Source organism: Branchiostoma lanceolatum, chromosome 13, assembly GCF_035083965.1.
Source record: "Branchiostoma lanceolatum isolate klBraLanc5 chromosome 13, klBraLanc5.hap2, whole genome shotgun sequence".
NCBI lineage: Eukaryota > Metazoa > Chordata > Leptocardii > Amphioxiformes > Branchiostomatidae > Branchiostoma > Branchiostoma lanceolatum.
This window is the reverse complement of record NC_089734.1, coordinates 10603939-10624068: the sequence shown is the minus strand read 5'-3', so window position 1 is coordinate 10624068 and position 20130 is coordinate 10603939. Positions and strand designations below refer to the sequence as shown.

At 41.1% G+C, this 20130-nt stretch overlaps 1 protein-coding gene across 5 annotated transcripts in view; it reads left to right on the top strand.

Moving 5' to 3' along the window:
• LOC136447855 (polycystin-1-like protein 1) overlaps window positions 1-20130 on the top strand; it is a 63500-nt gene that overhangs the window by 39145 nt on the left and 4225 nt on the right. For 2 of the 5 annotated variants that reach the window (XM_066446965.1, XM_066446964.1), the window contains exons 32-63: window positions 220-484; window positions 805-1053; window positions 1511-1765; window positions 2222-2338; window positions 2971-3119; window positions 3366-3466; window positions 3873-4155; window positions 4719-4926; window positions 5328-5434; window positions 5627-5843; window positions 6381-6554; window positions 7035-7154; window positions 7703-7778; window positions 8994-9148; window positions 9720-9993; window positions 10438-10570; window positions 11060-11144; window positions 11581-11769; window positions 11983-12101; window positions 12493-12603; window positions 12915-13035; window positions 13372-13452; window positions 13673-13860; window positions 14012-14125; window positions 14299-14419; window positions 14804-14905; window positions 15071-15211; window positions 15988-16122; window positions 16505-16726; window positions 17253-17420; window positions 17964-18125; window positions 19590-19738. In XM_066446965.1, the coding sequence (XP_066303062.1) occupies window positions 220-484; window positions 805-1053; window positions 1511-1765; window positions 2222-2338; window positions 2971-3119; window positions 3366-3466; window positions 3873-4155; window positions 4719-4926; window positions 5328-5434; window positions 5627-5843; window positions 6381-6554; window positions 7035-7154; window positions 7703-7778; window positions 8994-9148; window positions 9720-9993; window positions 10438-10570; window positions 11060-11144; window positions 11581-11769; window positions 11983-12101; window positions 12493-12603; window positions 12915-13035; window positions 13372-13452; window positions 13673-13860; window positions 14012-14125; window positions 14299-14419; window positions 14804-14905; window positions 15071-15211; window positions 15988-16122; window positions 16505-16726; window positions 17253-17420; window positions 17964-18125; window positions 19590-19738 (5091 nt within the window). The remainder of the gene's footprint in view (window positions 1-219; window positions 485-804; window positions 1054-1510; window positions 1766-2221; window positions 2339-2970; window positions 3120-3365; window positions 3467-3872; window positions 4156-4718; window positions 4927-5327; window positions 5435-5626; window positions 5844-6380; window positions 6555-7034; window positions 7155-7702; window positions 7779-8993; window positions 9149-9719; window positions 9994-10437; window positions 10571-11059; window positions 11145-11580; window positions 11770-11982; window positions 12102-12492; window positions 12604-12914; window positions 13036-13371; window positions 13453-13672; window positions 13861-14011; window positions 14126-14298; window positions 14420-14803; window positions 14906-15070; window positions 15212-15987; window positions 16123-16504; window positions 16727-17252; window positions 17421-17963; window positions 18126-19589; window positions 19739-20130) is intronic. The other 3 variants (XM_066446968.1, XM_066446966.1, XM_066446967.1) reach the window with 3 other exon arrangements.

The window sequence follows — 20130 nt, the reverse complement described above, 5'->3', positions numbered from 1 at the left end:
GTAATGCTTTTGCTCCACCCAGGTGTAAAAATATGTACCTGACTTTGGTTGTGGAGGTAAAGGAGAGGGTTCGGCTCCGCATTCCAATACCGTGCCCTAGACACAGTGGATAACAACCCACTGCCCCTACAGCCTCAAAAATGGGCTATGGGACTACCTTCAACATAAAAAAATACTTGCATGACATAACCCTCGGAATCTTTATATTTCCCTCTACAGTGATTCGACAGTGGTTGTCCCCGGAAACCAGCTGTCCGCGTTCGTCTCCAGCGGCAACATGGCTGCCGCTCAGCAGTACGTGCAGATTGCAGCGGCCATATTGAACCGCATGGAAACCATCAGCTTTGACGCAGACATCATGACCTTGAGGAGAAACATCCGCACTTCCCTGCTGCGCGCTGTGGAACGCTTCTCTGTCAGGGACCAATCAGAGACCTTACAGACCAGCTCAGCTATCGCCGCAGTTACCGAGGCTTCCAATGAGGTATGACTCATTTGTATGTGAGCTGTCTTAAATACATAGTATGTTATATATTTATACCTTCAACAGGAGGTTATTCTTGCGGTTTTGCTATGGTGGAGTGTCAAATGTGTGTTTTATGTAAACAGCATAACTCAAGAACCTGTGGATAGATCTTTATGATATTTTGTAGGTGGTTGGGTATCAGGGAAATGAAGATCAAGTTAAAAAATGGGCCTCCTGGCGATTTCCTACAGTACTGCAGTGGGCTGTGTATGTTTGTGTGTTTTTATAGTTTTTTCTGAAACATTCAGATTCACTGAGAAAATTTTTTTTTTTCCTAGCTTGAGACAGAGGCTCTGGAAATTTCCACAAAGCTGCTCGACATCATCGCAGACAGACTGACCACGTTTTCTCGTGACGGTCAGCAGCTGAGTCCTGTTCTCCTCTCCTCCGTGGTGAATGGCTCGTCCAACGTCATCGCTGCGACCCTGGAGGAGGCGGTAACCACGGAGATGGTAGCCATGGAGATGGAAGCAGCACAGAGAGATATCGTGAAGACAACTGTGAAAGTAGTGGAGAAGGCACTTAAGGTATGTGTCTTACTGCTACTTAGAAATTGTGTATTTTTTAACAATAAGGCTGATCTGATTTAGTAAACATTCTTTTGAGAGCTAGGTGTTGTTTGTATGTGTTTGATAACAATTATAGAAGTTAGTCAACAATAGATGGGGCGAGATACTATGATGATAGTCACTTCATATACATGGATGAAACTAGTCATTACTATAGAGTGGGGTAGAGCGGATAATGATGTGTTTTTTAATGATATCAACTTGACTTTTGGTTAATGTTTCAACTGGTGTAACTGTAGGATTTATTCATGATTGTTGTTTGATAACTGATTTATAAGGAGATGTATCGATGTTTCTACATGATTTTGTAGAAGCCATAATTTAACCTTCTCCCTGCTGCCTAACTCTGTAACCAATAACGGTTCCTTCATTGTGATAAAGGTTAATTGAATTAAATGTCTAATTGATCTTACAGGCCCAGATGTTGCAGCAGGCCCCAGGAGAGTACCCAGCTGTTCTCACCAGTCGCCTGGTAACCGCTACCACGGCAACGCATCTGTCAGTCAACAACCTGCAGGTTGCCACGGGCGACGGACAGTTCCGTCTCCCGGGCAACCTGGACGATATCCTGAAGTCCGGTCGAACTGGGCCTCCTCTAACAGACTGTTACGGCACACACATGCTGAAGTACAAGAGGAACCCGTATGCATGGAGCAGCACTTCCTCAAAGGTAATGGGCTTTTGTATAGGAGTAGTAGAATTATGCAGCTAAGTTTAGTTCTAGGGCAGGCAAGACATCAATACAAGAAGACATTTTTTCATCAATAAACTGCCTTAAGTTTATACTGTTTCTTTGTTATAAAGTCAGTCTTTTATTTTACTCACTATTATGCTTTAATTACTTGGTTATCTTGAAACATTGCAAATTTACATGTTACTATAGTGGGCTGTTTGCCGTCTGCTTTTCGCTTATTCTGTTGTGAGAAATGCAAACTTTTCCAACTATTTTTTTGTTGATGAAATTCACAATTTATTGCATCATGTTATGCATTTTCTGTGGTCACTTGTATTTCCTGTAACAAGATAAATGATATTGTGCAAATAGTTCTTATGTGCACACTATGTCTCTAGTATTTATTTATTCATCTATAGCTTATCTATGCATGTTCTCCTTGTGTTGTTTCAGGTGTCCAGTGAGGTTGTGTCCCTGTCCCTGTCCACCTGTGAGGGGGATGATCTTTCTGTCAACAACCTGCCTGACACCAACCGCATCACCATGAGGATCCCTCGGGCTTCATCATCGGTAAGCATGATGTTTCCAGTCACACCCATTTATTTATTTGTTTATTTATTTCGATTTAACACATTTTGTGGAAGGATTGACATAACAGGTGAACTATCGCCTTTTCAAGATGTCATCCCAGACCGGACTGTAAGATTTGGAACACCGCACACCGGGGCATGCCCCTACTCATTTTCGAAAGGTGTGATGGGTTCTTTAACGTGCACTGGGTGTGGCTGTCCCCAAACACAGGACCTCCATATAACGTCCTATCCGAGGGACTTCCCTAACCCTAGATGAGCTAAGTACCTGAGTGAAGTGAGGAAAGTTGTGTTAAGTGCCTTTCCCAAGGGCACAACGTCGGGGCGCAAGTCCGGACATGCCTCTGGGCACAACCCAGGATTAGATCCCGGGCCCGTTGTTTGACTGCCGCGCGCTCTACACTTGCACCACACGACGCCATCACTCTTCTTCAGCGTCACTAGAATGAACTGGCAGAACGAATCAATATTAGTGCATCTACCGTGACTGAAAAAAAAAAATGGTTGAACATGCCAAAGTCACTTACTCCTAAAAATACAAAATTTGTACTACTGTCTGGTCTTTGGATTGTAATGAAAGCATCTAATTCTAAGACAAATTGTGTATTACAGGAGACCACGCCGGAGTTCACCCTTGACCGAGAGAACCAGCGTGTCCACAAGTTCAACGTGAGCGCAGACAACCTGCAGCAGTCGCTACACGTGTCCATCAGGCTACGGTCTATTGGAGACAGGAGCTTCCCTATCAGAATGCTACTTAGGTACAGAGATTATATCTTTGTTCTTAGGCTTTTTCATCATCATGTTTGGATGTTTATCATGTATTATAGAGAGACAAAATGTTAATACTGTGTCCAGCTAGACATAATGCAAATGCGGTTATAGACTCGATAAAAGCAGTCTAGTGCATAGTCCTCAGTTTATGGTAGCATCTGTTGTTTACAAGTAAAGGTACATTTAGCTTAATATTTGTCTCTAGTAGTAATGATGGTTTTATCTAAATGTAGCCATGAGACTGAACCAACTCCAAACAACGCTCGGTGGGAAAAAGTGTACAGGTACAGCACGCGAACTCTGACCCTGTTCCTGCCACCTGGATCACTCAATGGTAAGGCTTCACGTTTTATACTTCCTTCAGTCTTGTGTGTTAGCTGGTGTATTACACCAAAGGGTGGTTATACCGGCTAATATACAGATACAGAATGATACAGACTGATGTTGTCTTGTTGTTTCAAATTCATAAATATTTTCTATGTACACTTACTTATTTGACTCCTATGTCCTCCAGTCCTGTTCTACTTTGAGCACATTCTAGGCAATTTTGCATGTGGTATTTGAAGCCTAATGAAATACATGTATTAGTAAGTCCTATGTAGCCAGCATTAATACCTCTATGTTTAGTTTGTTTCTTCAACAAAAAGGCTGAAAGTATGGATGCTCAATTATTTGGTTGCTTGCATTAGGAACATTTGAGTGAGACCACTGTATCACACCAATGTTCCTTCCCTTTTCAGAAACCGGCTTGTACTACATCGGCCTTCTGGACGCGGAGTTCGACAGAAAGCCGTACCGTAAGTACGCCGTGTCAGAGCGTACGTACACCTTCCGACTATGGTGGGGGGAGTGCCTGTACTGGGACGAGACCAACGATGTATGGAGTGGGGAGGGGTGCAAGCCACAACAGGACAGCACCTACTACTCCACACACTGCAGCTGTAACCATCTCACCGCGTTCGGAGGGGGCTTTCAGGCCTCGATGTCTGCCAACGACTTCTTTGATCTTACTCAGTTTGCAAGGTTAGTGTCCATACATGTTGCGAGATCACGTTCTGAAGTGTTTGGTCATTATTGATCCTGAAGAAGGCGACAGTGGTCGTTGAAAATTGATCCGTTTATACCTTTGTGTTGGAAGAAAGTTTAGGATTGTACTATGATTACTACCAAAACTACCATCATTAGGTGTTGATTCCCAACATTTGCTTTGATACATGTACATTTGAATACTTATTAATATTTAGTCTTTTTAGACTTAGACATGGTTGAAAAGTGAAATGTCTAAGTGAATTTTTGGCAATCTGAAATAAGTCTTTTCTAATAATCTTTATGATCCTCTGTAATACACAATTTGTTTTAGACTATTAAGTCTATGTTTACTTATTGTGAAGATTTAGCTTATATCATTTTTGAATATTGTTTGATTTATGTTGTATTATGAATGTTTGATTTTATGTATGGCGTTATTTTATATTTGAATGTTCAACTGTATGTTAGATGCCACCCTACATCAGCAATGCTGATGAGCTGTGTATCGCTTTGTTGCAATTTAAAAAATTAAAATGAAATATCATCTTTTATTTCAGCATCAATGAAAACCCTGTGACCTTCAGCCTCATCATTACCATATTTGGTGTGTACCTCATCCTGCTGTTCTGCTGTTACCGTGCCGACAAGCACGATGCTAAGAAGGAGGGGCCGGTCCAGCTGCAGGACAACTCCCTGTCTGACCAGCAGTGGTATGAGGTCACCGTGGAGACCGGCTTCAGGCCAGGGGCCTCCACATCAGCAAAGGTAAGGAACTGAGATATGTTGCCAATGTGAACGTCTGAAATTATTCCATTTGATTCCATAACATCTGAGTACAAGCACGTCTAACCTTTGCAAGATGCGAAACAGCAGTTGATTAATGGAATAGTGAGTGAGTGAGTGAGTGAACGAATGAGTTTACTATTTCAAATTAAGCAAATTTCCTACCATTGGCCACACATACAGAACTTGTTGTATGGATGACAGTTCTTGAGTAGACAAGTGATCATTGCAACAGTATTTTTAAAAGGTCAAAAATGACTGAATACCCTTGGTATTGGGCTGCGTCACATAACACCCCTTTTTCAGTAGTTCTCTGTAAAATTTTATATTTGTAGAAAGACTAAGTTCTGATGATAATGTGTGGTTCTTAAATTGTGTTTCAGGTTTGCTTGGTGATTTATGGAGAAGATGGAACATCAGAGACCAGGGAGCTGAGCTGCCCTGAGAGGGGCCTGTTTGAGAGGAACTCACGTGACATCTTCATTGTCAGGTATCTTAACGTTAAAAAAGATTCAGTACATGTAGTAACTGATAGGCAGTGATTATGATGATGATGTACTTTTAAGAAAGAATTAAGAAAGGTCCCAAATTTGCTGTCAAACATAAAGTCAAGGGATAAAGTACTATGTGAAGAGTTTATAACTTGTCAGTGTTTCTGACTGCATGATTACCCGTTCTACAGTGTCCCAGACAACCTAGGTCCGCTGTGGAAAGTCCAGGTGTGGCATGACAACTCGGGAACGTCTCCCAGCTGGTACCTGAGCCGCATCATCGTACGCGACATGCACTCCAACTACGCCTGGTACTTCCCCTGCGAACAGTGGCTCGCCGTGGAATACGAGGACGGACAAGTCCAGAGAGAGCTGACACCTCTTGCCGATGGCGCTGGTTTTAAGAAGGTATCTATCTCTTAGTATTAATCATTAGGTATAACTGTTTATTGGCATATCATACCAGCTTAAGTTTACAGACAATGTGGTTGTAGCTAGTTTTATCTGGTTGTAGCTAGTTGTAGCTGGTGTGTTATGCTGAAGGGCAGTTATACCTGCTATATTGATACAGATACAGATATCATGCCAAACAGCTATCCCCAAGCGTTGTTAGAAAGTATCAAAAGTGAACTCCCTGGCTTGAAATAAGTAAGTCATCCAAATGAGTGGATTTTCGGTACTGTAAATATGAAATGCTTGTGACTGGTCCAGAGTGTCCAGCAAGTCAAAATCCAAGAGCTATACCATTTTGAAATTTGGGGGTTAGCCAGAAAGATTTAACTTGTCTTCTTTCCTTTCGTTTTAATTACCATATCCCTACAGATGCAAGAGTCATTGACCCTCATTTTTCTTTTTTAAACATTTTTGTAACGGCTTCCCCATACATCTTTCTTTTCTTTTTTTACAAAATAATTCAAACATTTTTGTTGTGAATTGTTTCCACAGCTGGCATACTGCAAGGGTTGCCAGTACATGACAGACTACCACCTCTGGCTGTCCGTCTACACCCGCCCCTCCTACAACAAGTTCACCCGTGTGCAGCGGCTCACTGTCTGCCTCAGCCTGCTCCTATCCTACTGTTGCATCAACGCCGCCTGGTATCACCTCATGGAAGTGCAGGTTTGTTTCTTTGGTTTGCCAAAAGACAGTTACTCAAACAACTGGCTAAAATGTTGAAACAATCAGACGTTTCAGACAGCATCCGCTATCTTTCGTCAGTGACTAAAGGAAAGACTGGAGAACCAGGTTTCTTTGATTGTTTATTGAAATTTACCATGTAGAGTAAATAGGGTGGGATAATTGGCACATCAAGCTGTGGAAGGTCTACAAGGGTCTTTTGAATTGAAAACTTCAGCCTTTTTTGCATAGGCTGAGGAAAAAATTCTTTCAGATAGAAAGGAAAGAACAGTAACTGTTTGTTCAGCCAGATTGAAAATTAAAGTAGGTTAGTGGTCCATTTATTTGACGCAAATGATTGAAGCAACTGAAACAAAGAAGAAATTAGATTAAACTTTTAGGGATGAAATAATTATGTTTTTCTCATATCGGACCTCGTTGCTATAGAAATAAGGTTCACATGATGTGACTTCTGTTTCGCAGGACTCGGCGGAGCTTGGTTTGATTGACGTGTCGTTGCGTAGCATAATTGTTGGGGTCCTGACGGCTCTGGTCGTCCTTCCCGTTCACCTGGGTATCGTCTTCCTCTTCAGGAGGAGCAAGGTAAGTCTGTCTTTTCTCAATCAATCAACCAATCAATCAACCAATCAATCAATCAATCAATCAATCATTCAATCAAAATTGTTTATTGGTAAAAAAGGCATTGCAGACAAAGGCAGAATTGTGCTTTCCGTACATAAAGTATATTGCACTTGGTTACACACAAGACATTACACAATCATTTAAATTCTCTTGCCATTCAAAAGAGCCTCTAACAGGTTTAACCCCTGATGAGTTATATATCTTCTTGAATTTCTTGATAACGTGGGTTTCCCACAGTTTCATATTTAGTGAAGTCATTTGTATAAAAGATTGTATCAGTAGACTGGACGTAAGTCTTTCTTAATGTTGATGTTGATGAAAGACAAGAAAAAAAATTGTTGCATCCTTTGTGGAAGGGGGAGCTTTGCAATTTTTTTTCTTGGTGAGAATAGCAAAAGGGAGTGCGACCAAAACATATTGCAGAAATCTGTCCTGTATGAAGACTTTATGACAGAGGATTTTCAAAATATCTTAACTTGTTTGTATTATTTATCATTGCTCTTTCTTAGATGAGAAGATGCAGGAAGGTGCAAGCAGACAAGGAGTTTGCCTCAGGCAAGAGGCAGAGTTTCCTTTCCGACCCAGGTAAGATATCTTAATTGTCCTCATGACCTTGAATGTTACCTGATAGCTGACAAGTTTCCCTGATTGGTTAGATTTTTCTCGCTAATCAAGCAAGGAAAGGAAAGGAAAGGAAAGGAAAGGAAAGGGATCTCGAACCAGTTTAGCTCAAATGAACTCAATGAACAGATGAGCTACTCTTCCACTGGTCGTGACAGAGAAGACAGACGCTATGTACAGTATTTACAGGTTCATTGTATCGGGAAAATTCCCCTAGCTCTTTTCGACAAGCACAATGAACAGTGGACCACGGCTTAACGTCCCGTCCTAAGGACTGCAATCTTTAACGGTAGCGTGCATGTCGGGTGAGCGACACAGCCGGGATTGAACCCGGGGCTTCTAGTTCCATAGGCAAGATCGCTAACCACTGGACTACGCACGCTACCTGCATAGTTGTTTGGTACTCTAGTATTATGTCCACAGACTGTTAAAATAATACTGTAGTTTGTGTGTCAGAAATATCAAATTGTTGTCAGAATAATTAAACTTTGCCGCTAGGCTACTATAGAGTGCAACATTTCTGTTGGCAAAGCTGCTATTTTAAATACATGTACCAGCTTGAAGTTTCTTTTTGCTGTGGCATTCTAACAGTGTGGACCCCAGAGTTTGCTGTGGCTTTGGGTGGTGTGCTTCGTTTTAGCATACAAAATATTTTAACAGTCTGTGGACATAATCAGTCTTGTGGGAGCTTTACCTATTTTGGGCCAGCTTTGCATTTTTTGCTTTTCATTTTAGTTGCTTCTTTTTCTTCTTTGTCATGGTATATTTCCTATGCCCTAGTTTTCCCCGCACTGCTTGCAAGTACCATTACTGTTCTCTGGATAAAGGCTTGTTGCAGTGCAGTGCAGCACTGTAGCACTATCTATCTGAAATAAGAATAAAAATTATCACAAAAGTAACCTTCACGGGGAAAATTTTAGGGAAATAACAGGCACTACACAAACAGAATTCAGGGAACGGTGACCATAATTTAGGGCAAGGCTCAGAACATGAGTAACATTAAGACTTCAACCTATCCAATTCATCTAATCATTCCTTAACTGGTGTGACCGATTCCTGTACATTAACACCTCTGCATGTGCAGTTTACAGGCTCTTGGTTGTTTCTCTATTGTGGTGTTCTTCTTGCTTTCAATCCTTTTTTTCTCCCTGCTCTTTCGCCCACCCCTTTACACTGCAGGACCCCCCACTGAGTGGAGCCCGACTTTTTATTCTGATCAAGGTACGATCGAGACAGTGATGACGACAGACAGTGGGATGATACTGGACCAGCCTTACATCAACTGGACGGCACTGCAGAAGTGGGCACAGAAGACGTGGGATAAGAAGTATTCGGTTAGTACCTTGTCTGTCAATACTTGTGTTTTTTTAACCTTTAGCACTCTGAAGTAGCCGTTTGGCACCCAGTTTCCTATTGGTTACAGAGATAGGCAGCAGGGAGAAGGTTAAAGCAAATTTGTGGGTTTATGGACAAGTGTTGTGGATTTACGATGTTGGGTTCAGCATACAGTTTGTTAATTTTTCTGATTATGATCTATTATCTATTGTGTTCTTAGTCACATTTGTTATTCACTGACTCATGGCTGAAAAGTATATATTAGCAAGTCAGAGAGCGAAATAAGTATGAGTACTCGTAAGTAGTGTACTGGAAAGTTCAGTTGCAGGACATTCAATGTGATTGTTACATCTCCTGCCATTTAACTGGTTCACAAGCATGCAGTGCCCCCTAAGGGCACTGGGGGTCATTCTGGGTGTGCGGCATTAACAGTAATTACCATTTTTTAAAGAAAAGTAGCATGAAAGAACATACCATGTCAAAATTGTCTTTCTTGAAAAATTGGTAAATTTGTGTGTGTTCAGAAACCAACAGAATCTGTTAAAAAGAAATTGTCTTCGATTTTTGCAGGATTCCATACCAGGCAGTCCTGCCACCAGCCACGCAGGCAGCCAGGCCGACACGCAGGCCAGCAGTTCACACGACAGCCAACCCTGTCACTCTGAACACTCAGGCAGCCAACAGTCTGTGCAGCTGCCACCTCATCCAGGCTCCGGGTCCTCGGAGTGCTCCAGTGGGTTTGAGGACTACCAGAGCCAGGACAAACACAAGCACGATGGTCTGGGGGGATCACAGAGTACTCACAGCAGTGACACGGGCAGTCTACACACCGAAACTGCCACCGGTGGGTTGTAGGGACTGGTTTAAGTCAAACTGTAGACTACTTACTAATAGTCATACTACATACAGCTGGCTCATAGTGCTATCTTATCCTTTCAAGAGGATGGCTGATGTCTTTGGAAATTGTTGGGCAACTGTGTCAATACATATCAAAATTTATATCAACTTAGAGGATGGTTTAAGAGGATGGCTGTTAAATAGTCTAAGGCAAATGCCTTGTGAAATTGTTGGGCAACTACATAATTATTGAAAGTTATATCAACTTAGAGTCACCCAAACTAAGGTTCATCTCCATCCTCTGCTATTCTAATTCAAATAGCCTAAAATATTATTAGCAATTCAAGTTGGCTGACTAGTTTTCAAATAATTATGATGTACAGATTTTCTTTCAGCACTCAGGTTGAGTAGATGGTGAACACTTCAAGTAAAGCCTGTTTTGTTTTACCAGAAGTGACGATCCAGGAGCCTCGTAAGAAGCTGCGGAAGATCTTCCTGCCGCCGTGGTGTCGTTACGTGGCCTGGGCAGCCTGTGTGGTCATCATCCTCCTGTCTGGGGTGGTCGCTATTCTGTATGGCTTCAGGTAAGACCTGTGGAAGAACTGTCATCTCTACATTAATCATTGTATAAAGGAACTCACAGTCACCAAGTACTTTAGGAGTTCCTCAATGGAATGTCTACTGGTAGATATGCAAAAGTTAGGTGTGACAGGTCATTCAGTGTAATACATGTATAGCCAGCTGCTGCCGTGCTGCATGCCTGCAAAGCTGGCATGTTATGCTGAAGGCCTGCTATATAGATACAGATACAGAATGATACAGATGAACGATTAGTATAGCAAGTCTTGCACATTTGCTGGTTAGTTAGTGCATACCCATTACCCTTGTATTGGATTTGGTGTTTCTGATTTTTTGTATAAAGTCAAGTGTGTGTTGCCATTAGTAGAAAAAAGACGACAGTATATGCTTTCAGCCTTTATAACAGTATACAGAACATCATGAACAAGATACATGACATCCTAATATAATAGATACGTATGGTATTTTCTGATTTTCTCTGTTGTTGTTTGTAGGTTTGGGAAGACCCAGAGCATCCGTTGGCTCCAGTCTCTGTTTTTCTCACTGATGCAGAGTGTTTTCTTAACACAGCCTCTACTGGTAAGTATAGTAATCTGAAATCTGTTATTCAAAAATACTAACTTTGCTGTGCCAGTGAAAAAAGTAAACCATTCATTCATGTATATCAGGTTGTTGATATTTTAGTTTCCTTGTTAGAATGTGTAGTCAGTCTTCATTTTCAACATGTAATGTCAAAGAAATGACAAAGTAGTCAAGTCAAGTCCTTTATTTTTTTGCTTATTATAAGTAGGTTGTTCGGAAATATTGTTATTTACGAGTTTAGTATTGCTACATTGTTATAAGATAGTAGTACTTCCATTCACATTTGGGCAAGGAAGTATGTTTAGTGTCAGATGAACTAGTATTAACAGCAAGTGAAAAATGGTATCAATCTCTAGGAGGAAAGCACAACAGCTTCTACCATGTATGTGTAGTGTTCTTATATGAAGTAATGTCTTGTTTTCCTTGGTTCCAGGTTGCAGTTGTGACTCTGTATATCTCCTGGAGGGAGCGGCACAACAACCGAGCGCTGGACTACCGTGACAGCGACGACAGCAGCTATGACTCCATCAGCACCATGTCGTCTGAGCTCCGCCGGAAGATCCACGCTCCCAAGCCCACCTCGCGTCTGGAGACGTACAGGGATAGCAATGATCTAGAGAAGGTGGGGCAATAGTACTTTAGATTTAAAGCTGGACTGTGAAATTCAGTCTGTAGTTATCCAATTTTTTGAAGTTTTTAATGAAATTTTAAAACCTTTTCATTTTGGAACATGTATTTTTTACGTATACAACAGTATGGAAAATACATACTGTTGTATTTCTGGCAAGTACATAATTTTGTAAAAAATTATGTGCACTGTGTTTTCACCTCCCAGGGAATCCAAGCCCGTCAGCGGTCGCGGTACCTACGGTTTGCACGTCCGCCACAGGAGACACAGCTGAGGCCTGCTCAGGAGAAAAGCAAGCAGGAGAAACTTCTGGGCGAGGGAATCCGGTGAGTAAGGCAGTTGTTTCCGCTGAGCTTCATTATCTCCTAGCTTAGGGAGACAAATTCAACACTTGAAAATTATTACTGTGAAGTTGGTCATGTTTTACCAGCATTTATCAACTTTTAATCAAAAGAAAGAGACTTCTGTAATCCTTGTTCTTGGCTTGACCTAAGTAACTAGATTAAGAATCTGGATCTAGGCAAGTCCTTAAGAAAGTCACAATTGACTGTCCGACATTGTCTGTCAGTAACATTTTCATCCTCCTCAAGTCATTCATCTTAGTTGCCATCTTCCTATGTCATGACTTCTTTTGTCCCCTCTTCCGTACATTAAGAAAAATAAGCCTTCCTATTATTTTCAAAAGTGTCAGTCCTAAGTGAGACGTGTGTTTTACAGACAAGGCTGGCTGTACGGTTCTCTGTTTGTGTTGATGATGCTGATAGCCTACAGTCGGGTGTCAGGAGGGGCCTACCTACTGAACGAGACTGCCAGGAACACCTTTGTCAAGTGAGTACTATCCCCACAAAACATTCCTTTTACCTCTTCTTGGATTTGGATAGTAGCTTATACCTTACAAGTCTATAGTAGCATATGTCATGAATATGGACAGGACATAGTTGCTTCATATTTTCAAAATTCAACAGCAAAACTTGAAAATTCAATTTTTTGAATGAAGACAGGGAACAACGGATGATAATCAGATTGTGACTGACAAGGGTACTTCGCTTTTGTTATCTGATAAAGAAAGAAAAAACACACCTGTCTACATAACAGTACAAGTGTGTTGATGTAGAGATTTGCCTGTGTTTATCCTGCAGACCTACTGAAGGATTCGGGTCGATCAAGTCTGTTGATGATTGGTGGAGATGGAGCCAGGGTCACCTTCTGGACCACATGTACTGGACCAACTGGTACAACGGTCAGGCCAGCAGTATACAGGTAACACCCCTGTCACATCATGTATACTGTTTGAGGGCAAAGTGGCTATATTTGCAGGACAGTGGTAACGGGGGTTGCCCTAACGTATGACGCGCCCTAACATGTGACGGATTTTTTGTACAAAATTGTGACAGAAAAAACCCTTGTTGAATGTTGGTTCTGTCATAGCCTTGCTGTACCTTGTGTTTGAAATTTGCGATAAATCATTTATGGCAATATGTAAACTATACATTCAAGAAGAATGCAAATGAAGCTAGAGACACAAAGCTCGGAGCACGGACTTGCAATGTACATGCAAATCATTATGATCATTCATTCCCTTGTTTGGTGTTTCAGGGAGGAACCTTCAATGGTGGAAGTGTGCTGCTTGGAGAGGTCACCCTCAGACAACTCAGGGTCACAGAGGAGACATGCGTGGTCAGTGCTATAGTAAAACTGTTGCTCAAAGTTGTTGCAAAAGTATACTCAGTTTTACTTACTAACCTTCTAACCTGTGTCTAACCTTCATCAAAGTTTTGCTTTATGTAGAAATCTAAGGACACATTTATGGAAACAAAAAGTAGTTTTAAAGCATCTGTGGTTGAGTCCTTTTGTTTGACCTTGAAGACTGAAGCTGTGACCTTGCCCCCCTCCCCAGGTCCCTCCCCGGTACAGTGCCCACCTCCCACAGCTGTGCAGACCTGACTACACCTCCTCTGCCGGAGACACCCAGCCATATGGGATTAACGGTTCCTGGGTGTTCACGGCCGCCCACAGCTCCAGCCACCCTGGGCACTTCTCTTACTACCACGGTGGTGGCTATGTGGTCGCTCTGAACAAGTCAAGGTAGGTTGAGCCATACTGTAAGTCTTGAAATGTTTGCAGTAGTTTTATTTTGTAGTTTGTTTTGAGGGTTACCTTTGACATTGAAATCATTGCTGTGCGAATATGTGCTTTATTATATTTCTGAGAAACTTTTTATATCTGTTTTCTGAAGGTCTGAAGCCCAGATGCAGCTCTCAGAGCTGTACAGTCAACAGTGGATCGATGATAAAACCAGAGGAGTGGCTGTGGAGTTCAGCTACTACAACCCCCCTACCAACCTGTTTGGGTAAGTATCATGTACAATGTAAGGTATTGTGATTTGATATGCACAGAGAAAAACTGGCACAAAATCTACTGTGATGATAAGCACCTATTATAGCTTATTTTATATTAATACTGCATTGTAGTACATGTTCATACATGTGATGGTAAAGGGAGTTTTCTGACATCTTTTTGCAGTACTGTGTCCCTTTTGCTTGAGCTGCCATCCCTGGGTGGGGCGTACACGCTCCCTCTGGTGTCTGCTGTTACCCTGTACCGCTATGCAGGGACTTACAACTACTTCATCATGGCTTGTGAGGTAAGATGATTTTCAATTTTATTTTTTATCATTATTTTCAAATCTTTTTTTAATCATTTTTTTTATTATTTTTTTAAAGATTTTTTTAGATTAAAAAAATATTGTAAACATTTTTTTATTTTCTAATACATTTAAAAAAAATTTGAGGTAAGGGTGTAAGAAATAAGATAAAAAATTTTATGTACAGGCTTGCAAATGTTACATAATACTACTCAACATTACTCAACATGTTAAATAGTTCAGTGATAATTGATGTAAACGCCAGTCCGTGTTTGTTTTAAAAACAATCTCTATCATCACTACAGTCTTTATTTTCTGGTTTCAAATGTGCAATTCGTGTGATGAGGCAAGCACACAAACTCTGTACTGTATTTGTTTCCACAGCTCCTGATGTTGGCCGTTGTGTTGTACACCATCAAGAGTGAGTTGTGTGAAGCCATGAACGAGAAACGTGGGTGTTACTGTAACCCGTGGCACTGGCTACAGGTAGGGGAACTCATAACTACTGTCACACTGAAAAAGAATGTGCTTAAATTTTTATCATTTTATCTTGCTTTGTGGTTGTTAGAGACTGACCAGGAGTGTTTTGTGTGAAAACATTTTGTTTCTCATTTTACAAAACGTCTTACCTCCTCTCCATGACATGTCCAGGTGGCTGTGATCTTGGTCGCAGTTTCGTACTTCGGCTGTTGTGTGTACCGGTTCGTGACCGCGTGGGCAGCGGTGGATCGCCTCTTGGTGACGTACCACGAGATTTTTGTGGACCTGTCACATATCGCTGATATGGACCAGGTGGGAAGCACACTGTTTTAACTTAGCATTAAGTTCATTTGTTGAACTGAATAAACTGTTCTCCAACTGAAGAGATTTCACTCACTGGAATTTTCGTCCGAATCTCTCGGTCTTCATCAGCTATCTGACCCAAGTGATGAAGACATGATTTAATGTAATATTAGCACTGGGGCAAAGTTCACCAGAAGTAGGTACCACCCCCCGTCCCGTTTGAAAGAACTGTTGAGAGAACCTGGTTGATTGTTTAAAGTGATTGATGTTGTTGAATACTTATTGATATGAAGGAGCTTTTTTACTTGACTCAATGCATGTGTGTCACAAAAATTGTGAAGATTGCCTCCCGAATTTTTGGAAGTTACTTAATTTGCAAAACTGAAGACATTATGCTTAAGAATTAAAATGTAATTGCCAACTTCTGTTCAGCCATGGTTTCGGTTGTGGTCATTTTATCCCAGGCCCTCAAAGGTCCCATTTAAAAGATGTCCCTTTCTTAAACAGTGGCATCAGTGTGGCGCAACATTCAGAGCATTGGACTCAGAACCAATAAGTTTCGGGTTCGATGCTCACCAAGCCCCGAATTTGTGCCCTTGGGAAAGGCACTTTACAAGCCTCTTCGGCTAATCTGTTCAAAGGTGTGCAAAAAAACATACTATGGATTTGGTTGCCGATGTGCCGACATCTAGCACATTTGCCACTAAGAAACGTATAATTTTTTTCTTTTTTTCTTTAACAACCTGACAGAAAATAGAAGTAACCATGTACTATCCCACCTGTAGGTTGTGGCAGCCCTGGCAGGCCTGATGTTGCTGCTCCTCATGTTGAAGATGTTACACCTGTTCAGGTTCTACAGCGTGTTTACCACGTTCAGCATGGTCTTCAACAGGGCATCATGGGAAATCCTCACATTTATGGTAGGTTTATAGTAACTTGAGACTGTACATTGTTCCCCGTGTTGACATTGCGAGATGTCCCTGTTCAAGTTCAAGTACATTGATTTTGTAAGTTGTGGATTGCTGAATCACTCTTATTTCCTTACACAAAGCAAGATGCATACCAACAAGCTTTTGACCAGTCCTCTGGTCCTTCGCAAGTTGATTTGACCCAAAGCCTACATCACTTTACCTGTAGTGAGCAGAAGTGTGTTGCAGCAACAGGGCAAATGTGCCCAGCAGTCGGTATCGGCTTCCGTTTCTGAGGGATGGTCGATGGGCTCTAATGTAGATTGCCTCTTTCCCTCCCCCTTCATACGAATCTAATGTGTGATTTGTTTGTTTGTTTGTTTGTTTGTTTCAGCTGTGGCTGTTGAGTTTACTGGTTGCTTTCAGCCACCTGGGGACGTTGTTGTTTGGCCAGTTCAGCCCAAACTTCAGCACCTTCTGGCTGACCCTGCAGACGCTGTGCCACACAGCTGTAGGGCATCAGCAGCTGGACAAACTACGGGAGACGCACAGCTGGCAGCTGGGACTGTACCTGGCTGCATTCTTCGCTCTTGTCATGGTTCTGTTGGTTGGACTGGTAGGTATTGTTTTAGACTTCTGTCTGTGTGTATGTGTATGTGTGTGTATGTATGTATGTGTGTATGTGTGTGTGTATGTATTGTGTGTGTATGTGTGTGTGTGTGTATGTGTGTGTTTGTGTCTGTTTCAACATTGCAGTTTCAAAATGTTCTGTCAAATGGCACTTACTGCTGAGGTGATGAAGTCTGTCATCGCAGGTCACCTTTTTATAAAATGTATTTGGATCAAGCTGCTGCTAACAGTAAAGATTTTCTCCCATTTTTTGTATCACAAAAACAGTAAAAACTAGCTTCGTGTATCGTAGAGTACATGTACCAGGGGTGTATACCTTCAATGGAAATATTTTGTGAAAGGTTATAAGCAGTTAAGTGATGAAGACTTGAATGATTATTAATGATACTAGACAACAATTTTGACAGCAGCTTTAATTGTAGACCCAGCAACTAGTGCTTCAAACCTTTGCTGTCATTTTAATTTACATTGTAGTTGGGTTAGCACTTAATCAAATTCATTTCTGTTCACAGATTATTGGCATCCTGACATCAGCCTACAAGGCAGTGAAAATTCGCTCCAAGACGGAGTCTCCGTCAATCACCATGGCAACCTACGTCTGGGAGAAGTTCCTGATGTGGGCGGGGTTCAAGTCCCCACCCCAGGGGGATGTGCCCAAGGGTCCGAATGTGGTCCCCTCGGTGAGTGGTGACTTCTTTGTTGTGCATTATTTCTCTATGTATCGTTGTTAAGAAAAGGTCATGTAAAAGCATTGTAGATATGGCTCCCAACATTGTAGGATATATCAAATTGAATGCATGTGGCTATAATTGTATCAGGCTGTTATTGATAGAATTGAAAACATGTAATATATAACATTGTAGGTGAAATTTTGGGTTTGTTCTAGCGGTATGATAGAAAAGTTTTTTTTTGTAATGGTTTAAATTCGCAATTTAAACAATTTTGTAGTACAGTAGTTATACAAGGGAGATGTATTTGCTGTGTCATGACTTTGCAGTGGAGTGGTCACAGTGAAAATTGTGAAAATAGAAGCTTCAAGATTATACAGTATTGTCCAAATTGGTCCAATGTTCACAGTGCTGTTAATGTGTATCTGTTTAGCCGGTATAACTGCCCTTCAGTGTAACACGTCCAGCTTTGCAGGCACACGGGGTGACAGCAGCTGGTTATCTGTCTGTATCTGTATAGCCGGTGTAACCGCCCTTGTTCTCTCCCTCTCCCAGGAATACACAATGGCAGAGTTTGAGTACCAGGTTGACGAGTTGTTCTTCCGTATGAACGCCATCTGTAGCCAGGAGGGCATCCTAGACAAGCCGTGCTCGTGTTACGACATCGACGTGTTCTATGGGGTAGGGGACGATGGCATTTCTAGTGGTGGTTCGGAGGTGAGCGGGGGCAAGGTCTTCTCAGGATCCGCTTTCTTCTAACTGTTTCAAAGCTGCCCTGTCTGCATTTATTCTATCGGCTGCATCAAATAACAACCCCCACTTTGTCTAAATACAATTCAGTCTCTACAACTGGATAAGATACGGAGATTACTTCCGAACGTTTCGTGTGACATCCATCACTCTTCTTCAGCATCACTAGAATGATGGGTGTCACTGGAAACGTCCGGAAGTAATCTCGGAATCTTAGCCAGTTGTAGAGATTGAATTGTATTTGATTTGTTTAAGCCTGGATGTCTAACCTTCATAAACAGACCTCCATTTTGATCTGGTAATTTAAGATTTCCTTCTTTGTCTTTTGCTGCTCTCTTGCTGTATATACAATGTATTGTCGTGTAAAAAATTCATGACCAAAAAAACATCAAATTAAAAGAAAAAATTAAAAGAAGTTTTGATTCATGCTTAACCATACATTGAATTTTTAACTTTTTGTAGTATTTCTGTCATATTGGATTATGAACTTTTACTTGGGCAGCCATTCGTAAAAATAAAGCAATGCATGATATGTAATTGTGTAATACTATGTGTATGTGTATGTGTATGTCAAACATTGTTTTGTGTAGCTCCATCTTGTGTACGTGTCCTTACATTCATTGTAATGTGTTATCCAATGTTTGTGCTATGCCAGCTTTAAAGTAATAGCAGTTTGACAAGCGCTATTTTTCTTCACATTGTGCCATTGCAAGACCTAACATAAACACCACAAAATTACTTTGGAAAGCTACCATCAATATGGCTGCCGTTGCAAGCAACTAACTATACATCGAGAAGGCCTTGCAATGGGGAGGCTTTTCACCCAGCCCAAAAAATGACATTGGCTTTTAGCTTTAGTACCAGTATGGCATACTACATGTCATTTGGTTTCTGAACAGGTTAACTTAAAGGGTGATGCCAGTTACTGTAAACGTTTTCAATACTGTAGTAGCAGACTGACTTTTTTCTAAAGAACAAGGAATTTTATGTTGAAAAATAGCTTTACGAACGTTTGCTATCTACCAGTGGTAATAAGTAGTAGTGGGTCAGTAATACTATTAGTTACAAGGTAATAGGAGGTGTAATACGAGGATTCAACTGTGACAATACTACATAATAATGTGAACTTGAATCTCTTCAGTCAAGTGAGGTTCCTTGATAAAAAAAATGCAATAGAAAGATAGCAATACACATAACATTACTTCATATGTAAGACATAACAATAAATGTGAATACTTAATCTATGATTATTTGATATAAAGTTGTTCCTGTATTATCAAATCGTTATGTCTCGTTACATCTTCTCTTGGTTTTATAGTACTGTATTGACTGAAAAGCTGTACAATGCATTTGTTTCTTTTATAAAAAGAGTGATTTGCATAAGTAGCTTACGTAGTCCCCATGGAAACATGTCTGTTGTCATGGCTACAGATGCGCCCCTATGAGGACCAGCGGCTGCAGGAACGCTGTGAGAAGATTGAAGCCGGTTTGTACCAGACGGAACCGGATATGTCCACACTCATGCAGCAGAGAAAGGAGTCTGACAACTCTACCTTCTCAGCCAAGGAAAAACAGCTCAGGTTAGCACACTGGTTATCTAGTTAACTGGTTAATTTATCATTGATCATGGTTAAACAACCCAGTTGTAACTTGTTTCTGTCCAGGAAAGACTGCTCAGATTAACACATTGGTTATCTAGTTAATTTATCATCAATTGCAGCACATGATGAGAGAGTCAGACAACTCAGTTGTTTCTTTCAGGGAAAAAATATTTCAGATTCACTCCCTGGGACTGCAAAAAAGTGACTCTGTGAGGGAATCACTCTGTGATATTACTCTACTATGACTACTAGTATGCTGTTCAAGAAGAATAAGCTTTTGAGAAAATTTGATGTATTATAAAGTAGACTGGACTCATTCCTAAGCTAACTGACATCTTTCGCACTGCAGTAATCCCTCAGTAACACATCTT